The sequence below is a fragment of the Acinonyx jubatus genome, chromosome C2 (genome assembly GCF_027475565.1).
Source record: "Acinonyx jubatus isolate Ajub_Pintada_27869175 chromosome C2, VMU_Ajub_asm_v1.0, whole genome shotgun sequence".
Taxonomy (NCBI): domain Eukaryota; kingdom Metazoa; phylum Chordata; class Mammalia; order Carnivora; family Felidae; genus Acinonyx; species Acinonyx jubatus.
In genome coordinates this window covers 119202469-119215285 of record NC_069384.1, presented here as the reverse complement: position 1 = coordinate 119215285, position 12817 = coordinate 119202469, and the positions used below count along the sequence as shown (strand labels likewise).

At 38.6% G+C, this 12817-nt stretch overlaps 1 protein-coding gene across 1 annotated transcript in view; it reads right to left on the bottom strand.

Annotated features, from left to right (window-relative positions):
• ATR (ATR serine/threonine kinase) overlaps window positions 1-12107 on the bottom strand; it is a 101239-nt gene extending 89132 nt beyond the window's left edge. Inside the window, 3 exon segments of the mRNA XM_027061684.2 lie at window positions 1003-1149; window positions 2497-2588; window positions 11923-12107. Coding sequence (XP_026917485.2) covers window positions 1003-1149; window positions 2497-2588; window positions 11923-11981 — 298 coding nt within the window. The 5' untranslated portion in view covers window positions 11982-12107.
• Window positions 12108-12817: the final 710 nt, after the last annotated feature.

The following is a 12817-nucleotide window of genomic DNA, read 5'->3' as shown; positions in this document are numbered from 1 at the left end:
ATGCATATTTATTTTATTTAAATATATGAAACAAAAGTTTCATGAAACAGTATTTATTACATGCAATGTATTATGATATTTTCTAATTACATTTTATCTTCATAACCTATTAATGGGTTGTGACCTGTTATTTAAAAAAGTGTAGTAAAGAATATAGACAGGGATGCCTGGATGGCTCAGTCAGTTAAGTGCTGACCTCGGCTCAGGTCATGATATCCCAGTACTTGAGTTCGAGCTCTGTGTCGGGCTCTGTGCTGACAGCTCAGAGCTTAGAGCCGGCTTCGGATTCTGTGTCTCCCTCTCTCTCTGCCCCTCCCCACTTGCGTGCACACTCTTTCTCTCTCTCTCTCTCTCTCTCTCTCTCAGAAATAAAAACATTAAAAAAAGTTAAAAAACATTTTTAATACTCTATGCATTGTACAGAAAAAAAGATGATAGCTTTTTATAAGGAGGCCAATAAAGGGGCAAAAGTAGTAGGAATAATAAGGATAAAGCCTGGAAAAAAGCTTCAACATCTAGGAGTTGTTCTTAAAGGGCTAGATAGGAAATATTTTAGGCTTGAGGGCTTTATGGCTTCCATGTCAACTACTCAATGCTGCCTTTCTAGTAGTTACATACAGTAAGTAAATATTAAGTAAAAAACATGGCTTTTGCAATAAAACTTTGTTTACAAACACAGGCAGGAGGCCTATGGGCCACGGTTTGCTAATGCCTGATCTAGAAGAAAGAGATTATCAAAAACAGAAAAAAGAAAACTGCTTAAGTGCCCAATGGCAAATAAACAAATTTGGTTATTTCTGTTCCATCCTGGGTATCTAGTTTAAAACTAAAGAAAACAATAAGGATGCACAAAACAAAATTAACAATTACCATTTTGCTCCTTCACGTTTATAGCAAATTTGACCAAAATACGTATAAAATGTATGTTATAATTTAGAAGAGCAGAAGAGGGTAAATTTCATAAAACCAGTTGCAAATGAATGCACAAATAGTAGGACTCACCAATACTGTCTTTGACCTCATTTTGCCCTTGGCTTCCATTCACATTTACAAACATAAGTGGGGAGGACTTCATTATATGCTGGATGAAATCAAGCAACATCACAGAGGTTGGCTGGGAGTCAGTTTTCTTTACAAGTTCTAGAGCAACTAAAATAATAAAAAATTCATCTTAAAGAGGCATGACAAATGAAATGACAGTTCTTTTGTTAAAAACTAGACTTTGGTGACCAGAATTGTGTCTAATACAGTGCTCAGGATAAACTGATGGGGCTAAACTCCATGGTCCTATCTTTCTAATTTTAAACGTTTAAAAACCAGGCACATTCATCTATTATACATCCATTCACCAAATACATATTACAGGCCTACAATATGCCTGGCACTGTACCAAAATCTGAGGGGGAAAAAAACTTTACCTGAACAGGTGAGGGAATCAGATAAATAAGCTGATAGTTATAATATAGTATGTTAACCGCACTAATCCACCGTGCAGGAAGTGAGTGTCTGGGAAGATGCTGTGAAGGAATAGATTCCTAGATGATGAAAAGTTGGTCAGAGAGGTGAAGGGCAAGTGGTCTAAAGAGAGGGAAGGGAGTACTACATGAAAATACATTATGCAAGTAGTTAGTAGCCTTTTGTTGTTTTTCAGCAACTCATAATTTTATTGACTGAAAAAAGAAAGGCTAAATGACTATTAAGTCATTAAATCTGTGCCAAATTTGAAATTAAATTTATAAACCATTAGCCAAATGCTACTTTATATTACCCCTTCTGTGTAATTTTAACAGATGTGACCAATGGGACACCACGTTGCCAGGTTGGTAATATTTGTTTTCTACACTGCCACAAACAGGAAATAGTTATTTCAACAACTCACTGGAACCTCTTACCTCCCACAAAGTCACTAACTTGTAAAGAATATTTAAATGGCATTTGTTTCTCAACCACTAGTGAAAGACCTAGCTAAAATAGGGTGCACATGATTAGAAATGGCCAACTATTTTTTATCTATTATAATATCATATATCAAAGAACTCCATAGCAAGTAGCAGAAAATGTAGGAAAAGCAGGAAAATAGAATTACTTTAAGCGACTGAGCCACCCAGGTGCCTAAAAAATAGAATTACTTTAAATGCTTAAGTCACATTATGTACTAAGTTAATATTGTAGGGGGGCCTGGGTGGCTCAGCTGATTAAGCATCTGAGTCATGATTTTGGCTCAAGTCATGATTCCAGGATCATAGGACTGAGCCCCATGTTGGGTTCTGCACCAGGTGTAGGCTGCTTAAGATTCTCCCTCTCCCTCCCCGTGTATACATAGTGCATGTAGTCTCAAAAAAAAAAGTTAATGTTGTAAGTAACTTGTTTGAAAATAGTAACTATCATAGATACTAACTCTACATTTAAAACTACATGGACAAAAATGCTAGCATAATGTATATATGAAAAAGAAAACAATTTATAAAACTTCTATAAGAAATAACTGTTTCTTACCAACGTTAACATCTGTAAGTATTCGGTCAATGAACTGACATAGAATTTGTCTTGGCTTCTGTACAACTGTATTATATTCCTCTGGACTGGCACTAAAACACAAATAAAGAGTTTTTAACCCTTAAAGAGACAATTTCATTCGTAAAAAACTCTCTAAAGTTGAATTTATCAAATGTGTTTAGTTTTAATGTTGACATTCATTGTATCCTTCTGTTTAAAAATGAAAGAAAAATCTAAATACATGTTACTGATTTAAAAGGGAAAAAACATGCTAAATGACACCACAGGTATCCAATATGCAAAATCTAGACCTGCCCTGCCCAATACGATAGCCATTATTGATGTAGCTATTGAACACTTGAAATCTGGTTAGTCCAAATTGATACGTGCTTTAAGTAAAAAATATACATCAGATTTTGAATATTTGGTACCAGAAAATATATATCCATTAATAACATTATATTAATTATATGCAGAAATGACAATATCTAGATATACTGAGTTAAAATATATTATTAAAAATTAATTTCACCTATTTCTTTTTACTTTATGTAATGTCACTACTGGAAAATTTTAAATTCTACATGTGGCTTGCATTTTATTTCTATTGAGCAGTGTTGACCTAGTCTTGGCTACAGAACAGTGTCTTCAACAAATAAATTCCAAAGGCAAAAAAAAGGGGGGAGGAAAAACCTATAATCAAGACTTAAGAGCCCTATCAATCAATGATAATCTATGATCCTGCAATGGATTCTGATTAAACAAAACAAACCCCCCCCCCAAAAAAAACAAAAATAAAAACTATTAACAAACTGTATATGACAAACTGGGAAAATTTAAACACAGACTAGATATCTGATGTTATTAAGAAATTACTTTGGGGGTGTCTGGGTGACTAAGTCCATTGAGCATCTGACTCTCGGTTTCAGCTCAGATCGTGATCCCAGGGTCGCACTGGGCATGAAGCCTGCTTGAGATTCTCTCCCAATGTCTGTCTGTCTGTCTGTCTGTCTGTCTGTCTCTCTCTCTCTCTCTCCCCCCCATGCCTCTCCCCCACTCAAGTGCACACTCTCTCTCTAAAATACAAAATAAAAAGTCTCAAAAATTTATTTTTTTATTAAAAAAATTTTTTTTAACATTTATTTCTTTTTTGAGACAGAGAGAGACAAGAGTGTGAGCAGGGGAGGGGCAGAGAGAGAGGGAGTCACAGAACCCAAAGAGGCTCCAGGCTCTAAGCTGTCAGCACAGAGCCCAACATGGATTCAGACTCACGAAACCCAAGATCATGACCTGAGCCAAAGTCAGATGCTTAACTTGACAGAGCCACCGAGGTGCCCCCAAAATTTTTTAATTTAAAAGAATACATATTTTTAGGTGAAATAATGGTACTGTGATATATTTTAAAAGTCTTTAGGCTTTACAGATAAATGCTGATATTTATGGAAGAAATGATGTCTAGAATTTGCTTCAAAGTTGGAGCACCTGGTTGGCTCAGTTGGTAGAGCATGTGACTCTTGATTTCGGGGTTATGAGTTCAAGCCCCACATTTGGTGTAGAGATTACTTAAAAGTAAAATCTTAAAAAAAAAAAAAAAGGAACTACCTGGAATTTGCTTCAAAGTAGTATGAGTTGAGAGAAAGAAGGGCGTGAATTGATAGTTGTTGGGTAAAATGGGCAAATGACATACTATTTTTCTTCTTTTGTATGCTTGAAATTTTCCACAATGAAAATTCAATAAAATATTAGGGAAAATTACATACATGAGTATTACGACCAATCAAGAAATATAAATATTAAGAGGAGATACAATAATTAAGCAGAGCAATAGTATCCTAGAATCAATGAATTAAACTTGAATTCCATGATTTGGTACAAACCAGCACAAAATAGCATGTAAGAATATAGTACAAAGTCTGTATTCTACCACATAGAATGAGGAATTCTAGTCATTCATATAATCAACAAACATTTACTGAGCACCTATAATGTGCCACAGTACACACCAGAAACATGCTCTGGGAGAGGTGACAGGTTAGTGGAGGAGACTGATAAGTCAACCTAGGCCTCTATCCAGGGTGGACTGTGAGGCCATTCACCAAAAGAGTTAACACATGAGGAAGCACAGGTCCGGGGAGAAAAAACAAAACCAGTTTTAGAAACATTGAATTTAAGGTCTCAAGAGAACAACTAAATGGGATGTACAAAAGATTGTTAGAATTAAAGTTCTGGTCCTTAAGGGGCACCTGGCTGATTCAGTCAGTAGAGAATGTGAGGTTTGGTCTCAGGGTCATGAATTCAAGTCCCAAGTTGGGCACAGAGTTTACTAGGGGGGGAAAAATTAAAGCTCTAGTCCTCAAGAAATATCTAGCCTAGATATATAGATTAAATTATCATTATATAATAACATCTAGTAAACAAGGCTAAACATATTATCTGCATTATTACATATTTCACAAGCAATAAGTTTGGGACATTAAACTCTAATTTGCATATGAGGAGCCTGACATTCATGGAGATTATATAATCTACCACCACTACAGCTAGTAGTAGTGGAAGCCCTGAAAATTAGTGCAGAGTAAGAAGTAATAAGAAAGCCAAAGAGAGAACTTTAAGTTAAAGGAGCCATGAAGAAGAAAGGGAAAGAACCAGAGAAATAAAAAGAAAAATGTTATAAGGTATATTCTAGAAACAAAGTTAGAATTTCAAGGAGGGAGCTGTCAACAGTATCAAATTAAATTAGTTTGTTAAAATGTCCTTTGAATTATTTTTTATTATGGTCAAATATACTTAACATTTATTTTAACCATTTTAAGTGTACAGTTCCATGGCATTAAGTATGTTCTCATTATTCTACGCTATCACCACCATCTCCAGAATTTTTATCTTCCTAAATTGAAACTACTAAGTTACTGAAATCACCAGTATTTACACATAATAACCTTAGGTATATAGACTCGAAGACCAAGTAGTTTTATTTTTACATGAAAGTGAAAAAAACTTGGTACCGTTTATCTTATTATTTAAACCAGCCTTGGCCAATGGAAACAATGAAAGTCACATGTGCACTTCAAAATTTTCTAGTAGCCACATTCAGAATAGAAAGCCACGTGGGTGGCTCAGTAGGTTAAGTGTCCAACTCTTGATCTCAGCTCAGGTCTTGTGATCTTAGGGTCGTGAGTTCCTGCCCCACATTAGGCCTTGCACTGGGCATGAAGCCTCCTTAAAAAAAAAAAAAAAAAGGGAGGGTACCTGGGTGGCTCAGTCGGTTGAGCATCGGCTCAGGTCATGATCTCACGGTTTGTGAGTTCAAGCCCCACATTAGGCTGTGTGCTGACAGTTCAGAGCCTGAAGCCTACTTCAGATTCTGTGTCCCCTTTCTCTGCCCTCCCCTGCTCATGCTCTTTCTCTCCCAAAAATAAATAAACATTAAAAAATTTAAAAAAGAGAGAAACAAACAATAGTTTTCTTCATAATATATCCAAAATATTATTTGAACTGTAACTGATATTAAAATTAAAAAAAAAATTTTATATATATAGAGAGAGCGTGCAAGCAGGGGAAAGGGGCAGAGGGAGAGAGGGAGGGGGGAGAGAGGGACAGGGGAGGGGGGGAAAGTGGGGGGGGAGAGCGAGTGAGAGAGAATGAGAATCTCAAGCTGACTCCTTGCTCAGCATGGAGACCAACATGGGGCTCCAATCCACAACCTGAGCTGAAATCAAGAGTTAGATGCTCAACCAAATGAACTGCTCAGGTGCCCTGAAATTACTAAAGTGATTGTTTTACCTTTTTTTTTTTTGTACTAAGTCTTTGAAATTCTTCTCAACCTAGACCAGCTGTAGTGGCTACCATATTATATGACATCACAGATTTAAATAACAAAAATTTATAAAGTCTGAAATTACAAGGTAACATGAATTGTTTTAGACAAAATCAAATGAGTTTATCTTTATAAACTAAGTGTAATTTAGCAAGTATCATTTAGAAATGTGAATGAGGAGGTGTGTCAGGAGAGGAATCAGGACCCTAGGTGGTGGTTGAGTTTTCTACAAAGTTTAATTTTGTATAAAGATCATTCCTATTATTTGTGTCATTTTTGGTCAGTTTTTTAAAAAGGTGAATTGATTATCATTCATTAGATGTACTATTAGAATAATGACTCATGGGAGAGTGAGCACTTATTACACAACCTCTACCTTGGAATGGAGCTAAGAGGGTATACCTTTTTCAAAAAAGTAGGGGCACCTGAGTGGCTCAGTCAGTTGAGCATCTGACTCTTAACCTGAGGGTTATGATCTCATGGTTTTGTGAGTTTGAGCCCTGCATCAGGCTCTGTGGCCACCATGTGCGGAGACTGCTTGGAATTCTCCCTATCTCTCTGCCCCTCTCTCCCACTCGCTCTCTCAAAATAAATAAACTTAAAAAAAAAGTTAAAAAAAGTAAACAGGTAATTTTAACACAGCATGGTTGTATTAATAGAGCCAAAATAGAACACAAGAGGGTCACTTGGCTCTGAGCAGAGCCTATCAGTCAAAGCTCCCTGATGGAAGTGATACAAACCTAAGTCCCTAAGGGGCTAGGCAGGTAAAATAAAGGAAAGGAGAAGTATTCCAAGCAAAAGAAACAGCACGAGCAAATGCTCAGTAGTAAGAATGAACACAGGATGCTCTAAAAGCTATTAAGAGGTTCTATATGGCTAAAGAAGAGGGAGACAGTAAATAGATGAAGCTGAAGAGCAACTATAAGGTCAAAGTTCAAAGAACAAACTAAAGAGGTTGGATTTTGTACTGAAGGCAATGAGACATCAAAAGGTTCTAAGTAGGAGTGAAGAGTCAACATGTTTTAGAATTTTTTTGAGACAGAGAGAACGCATGTGTGTGCACACACAAGCAGGGAGAGAAGGGAGGGAAAGGGGGGAGAAGGAGGGAGGGAGAGAGGGAGAGAGAAAACCTTAAACAGGCTCCACACTCAGCATATCATGCTGACTTGGGGCTGGACCCCATGACTCTGGGATCATGACCTGAGTCAAAATCAAAAGCTGGGCATTTACCGATTGAGCCATCCAGGTGCCCCGTGTTTTTAAAACTTGAATTTAATTACATTATTTCCCTGTTTAAAGCATTCCAATGGCTTCCCATTGCCCTTAAAATATAACTCTTATTCTGACCTGTAAGGTACTAAAGGATCTGGCCCCTGGCTAATCCTCCACCCTTAACTCTCACACCAGTCCCCTCTTTGCTTCCTGTGTTTCATCCTTCTTCCTATTCTTTTGCTCATTCCCACTTAGAGACCCTTATACTTCCCATTCTATTTCAGATACTGGCTTCTTATCATTCAAATCTCCGCTTAGTGGCTAATGTTGCTGCTCCCCAGACTTTCATCTCCCTCCCACTGCCCATTTAATATTTTAATGGCAACTATCACTGTCTGAAAATATCTTGTGATTATAAAGTAATTTTAAGCAGGAAGGTCAGAGAAGGCCTCTCCAAAATGACATCTGAACAGAACCAGTCTGTTCAGAGAGAAGAAACAGCAAAGTGCAAAAGACTGAAGGCTGGAATGACCTTGGTGCGTAAGGAAAAACAAGGCCAATGATATTGGAGCAGAGTAAGGTAAGGATATGTGGCCATGAGGTCAGAGGCAGGCAGAGGCCAGAAAATGCAAAACCTTAGAAGCCTTGGGAGGAAGTTTGGATTTTATTCTAAGTGTGCTAGATAACTAATGGAAGGTTTTAAACAGAGAAGTAATGCTGTATAATATACAATATAATTTATGGTTGTTTACATCACTTTGGTTGCTGAGTAAGAAATCCATTATAAGTGGGTAAAATGGAAATGAAGAAATTAGCTGAGAAATTACAATAGCCTAGATAAGAAATTATAAGAATAGCAGTGGAAATGGCGAGAAATATATTTTACTTTATTTTTAAGTTTATTTATTTATTTTGGGATAGGCAACTAGCAGGGCAGGGGCGGGGGGGGGGGGGTGGGGAGGAGGAAGGGAGGGAGAGAGAGAATCCCATGCAAATCAGCACTGTTAGCGCAGAGCCCAATGCGAGGCTTGAACTGACGAACTGTTAGATCATGACCTGAGCCAAAATCAAGAGTTGGGACACTTAACTGACTGAGCCACCTAGGCGCTCCAAAAAGTAGATTTTAAAGATAGGGTTGGCAGGATGTGCTGATAGATTATTAAGGGATAAGGGAAAGAATCAAGAATAACTCCTAGGCTTTTGGTCAGTACATTTACAATAACATAGGGAAGGAACAAGTTTAAGGAAAATAAGTCAAGAGTTCTGCTTTGGATATGCAAATTTTCATACTGGATATAGATGTTCAACAGTATGCAATCTAATAATATTTCTGGGCTAGAGATATAAATTTGGGAGTTATCAGAATATAGATGGTATTTAAAGCTATGGAACTAGATGAAGTTATTTAGGGAAGAGTAAAGATGAAAAAAAGGACCAAAGATGTAGCAAAAGGACATGGGGAGTCAAGAAAGATTCCTACATTCCTGGTTTGGAAAAAATGAGTGAATATGATGATTTACCTTGATATCCCTACCTCAGTGAATGAGTAGTTGATATGTGTAGAACTTGTATTGACTATGTTGAGTCTTAACTGCTCATAGCACACCCAGCTAAAACTGCCAGTATATAGTTGTTTAAATAGCTCTATAGGTGATAGATATGATTTGGAGAAACACATTTGGAATCATCAAATAGCAGATGGATAGTTGAAAGCAGCAGTGGATGAGATCACCCTGAAAGACTATGTAGAGAAAAGAGTGCTAATAAGAAAAAACAGTGAAGCAAAATTTATCCCTGAGATAGAAAAGCCCACATATTAAAACAGTGACACCTCACTTTTTTCAGAAATAGAACTGCCAGTCAATTAATGAAAAAAAAAAGGGGGGGGGGGAGAAAAGGCCTTTTTGGTTGGAATCTGAAACTCAGCTCTGAAACTTTTTTCATTGTTTCAGATTTTTAATACTGCCTTAAAAAGGCCTGTTACTCTTTATCTCGGTATACTTTGAAATATAAAATAATTGTAATTGGAACAGTTATTATAAATCTAAGTAGATAATTCCTAAGGCAGTATTTGTTTAGTCAGAACATATTTTCATTTCAAATATATAATTAAAACTTCTCACAAAGTCAGAACACAACTCATAGTTTGAACAGAAACTTCAGTGTTTAAATCTCAACATTCAGTAAATTAAACACTATATACATTAGGTTGCTTTGGAATACAAATCACTCATTTAAGTAAATGGGATATAACTTCTAACTTGTGTTAAAAGTGAAGAAATCCTTCTTTATGTGAAGACTTGACCAAAATCAATTAACCCTATTATGGTACAAATCAAACTCTACCGACACAACACATCAGAGATCTGGATACAGATATAACTACAGTTGGAAACTAGATGCTCCTTAGCTTGGGGGTAGTGAAAGAAAAAGGCATACTTGGATCAGGCCCCCATTTTTATTACTTTATTAATAACAATACTTACTTTATTTAATGAAGAACTGTTATCTTTTTGATTTTGCTTCTTCAATTTCTGTGACTCAGTTTTTCTTCCTTTTTTTTTTTTTTTAATGTTTTTATCTTATTTTTGAGACAGAGAGAGCACAAGCAGTGGAGGGGCAGAGAGGGAGACACAGAATCTGAAGCAGGCTCCAGGTCTGAGTTGTCAGCACAGAGCCCGAGGGTGGGGCTCAAATCCATGAACCGTGAGATCATGACCCGAGCCAAAGTTGGACATTTAACCGACTGAGCCACCAGGTGCCCCTCTGTGACTCAGTTTCTCACTGAATAGTGATAATATTTAGTCCATTCTATATCAGGGAGATTCGGTGAGACTGAGTAAGCATGAATGAAGCAGTTGCAATGAGAAGATCATGAAAATTAAAAACTATTGTTATACAATTCTCTATCAGTCAGTTTTTCTTTCACTTAGAATGGCTACAATTGAATGAAATGAAAGGTAACTTAAGCTCTGTTGATGTAAGAGGCTATAAATAAATCCAAGATACTATTACTTTTATTAACAATCTCTTAAAGGAAGAAAAAAGAGGGAAGAAAAGTATTAATCAGTTAATTCTACATTAAAACAAGGTGGAGAAAAAATCCTGAACTTCACATTGAGCCTAACATGAAATCTGTACATCAATTTCTTAAAACGAGCACTTGTATTCATGCTACTTTATAAAATGTTAACACAGAATATGCTTGCAACATTCATGCAAAGTGAAATAACACACACAAAACCAGGATAATTCAGTTAAGACATGTGTGGTTCCTTCATTTATCCTCTTATGTGATTGAGGAAAACTAAATATCCTTGTATGGCCAACAAGTAGAGATGAACACAACTGAACCACAGAAAAGAATTAAATATCCTATGGGCTTTGTATCAGTTTTGACTTCGTGTTCTAAGTTTTCAAACAGCCTAAAAAATTCCAGCTGATAGTTCAAGTTCAGTAGTGGTACAAGCCTACAAGCAGTGGGTTACAATTTAAAAAAAAAAAAAAAAAGGCAAACAAAACAACAACCCTGCCTTCTTTCAGGCCTGGTTGAGGGAAGGTTGCCAGTGTGCTGAAGGGGGATGGCAGCCATCAACATCCTACCCTTCTTTTCAGGTAGAACACTGGTTTACCTGATTTTACTCTTCTGTTTACAGAAACAGGCTTTTGCAGATAAAAGAAAAATTTAATATATTAAATTACTTCCAAACTTTGGAAACATTCTGTACACGTTTATATTTTGTGGACGTTGTGGCAAGGTCCCTGGGTTTTCTGACTAAAATAACAGATTGGGGGCTGACTGATCAAATATAGGAGTCACATCTTCAGAACGCCCTATGGTTTCACTTGGAAGAAAGAAACCAACTGCCTTTTCTAGCAATTGGCCTTCTTTGCACAAAAAGAGAACTGGTGATTTTTCTTCTAAAAGAAGCAATTTGGGTCAAAACATAAAGCTAAAAACCCAATTCCTCCACGAGCGTTCACAAAAAATAGAAATTGGGGAAAGTTCGTGGGTCAAGTCCCTCATCTATGGACATAGGTTTCTGGGAAGCAAGTAAGAACAGAAAGTGGCCAAAAAGTGGTCAGAAGGGACCGTTCCTTCCAGCTGCAGAGGGCAACCCCGGGTTGGGAACAAGCTCCGGGGCGCCGCTCTAGAGCGGTCAGCGAGCGCCTCTCCTCCCCTGGACCGGCTTTCTGAAGGTCTGCGGCGACGACCCGCGTATCTTTAACCGCCTAAGGGAGAAGCGCTCAAATCAGTCGCGGAACACATCTACAAGGGCCGAGGTTGACGGGTTCGGGGCAGGCACGCGCGCCGCAGGGGAGGGAGAACACGTGAGATTCCGGCCAGGCCCGTCGGAGGAGGACGCGGGACCCAGAGCGGCCGAGCCTGACCCTACCTTCCCAACTCCCGCAGCGCCGGGATCATAGACGCCAGCTCCAGGCCGTGGTCGCCCATGTTGAGGATGCGCCGCACTCCTCAACGACGCCGACATGGGCTCCCGGCGTCTCCACAGCTACCTCTGGTGGGAAAGGCGCGGTATCCGACGGTGGCTCGCCGGGCCCAAAACTCCTCCCGGAAGCCACTGCTGGTGGAGCTCGCCAGGCGCCGCTCTTTCTGCGTAGGACCCGGGGGAGGCCCGGAAGCCGAAAGGGGGTGGGGCAAGCAGGCTGAGCGCGCTCAGGTTTGGTTTCCTACCGTGTGTCCGACGTAGGGAGGAAGGCGGGGCGGGCAAGATTCGTGGCGAGTTTTGGTTTTCAGCCGCCCTCTTTTGCTACTCCTAGCCTGGGAGGCTCACCGAGGCAAGACCCCTGGTTCTAGGGAAGATATAGGCATGACGGGCACCAGGCTTGCCTCCCTCGCATCACAAACGTGAGAATTGATCTCCCCGTGGTTGAAAGCCCTCAGGTTCCTACCACTCTCCAGGCATCCTTTCTGATGAAAGATAAGAGACTCCTCCCTGTCCTGTTTCAGCAGGTGTTTTTCCGCTTGAAGTCACTCAAGCTTCCTTGAGGATATTACCTACCTTTAATATTTAAAAAGGGGGTTGAACGTTTTTGCAGGTGTCTTCATCAAATCACCAGCAGTACTGTGTATAATTTATGTCACCGTTATGGGCGTCAATTATCCATGATTTAATTTTTAAAGTAAATCAGTGGATTTGGGCTGTAGACTTTTTTTAGTCCGGCCCAATTTGTTTATATCAAAAATGGCCATTAGAAGAGACTTAACATGTCAAAATTATGTATTTAATCAGGCAAAGCTATGCAGTGTGTTTACATTTGATCCATGGT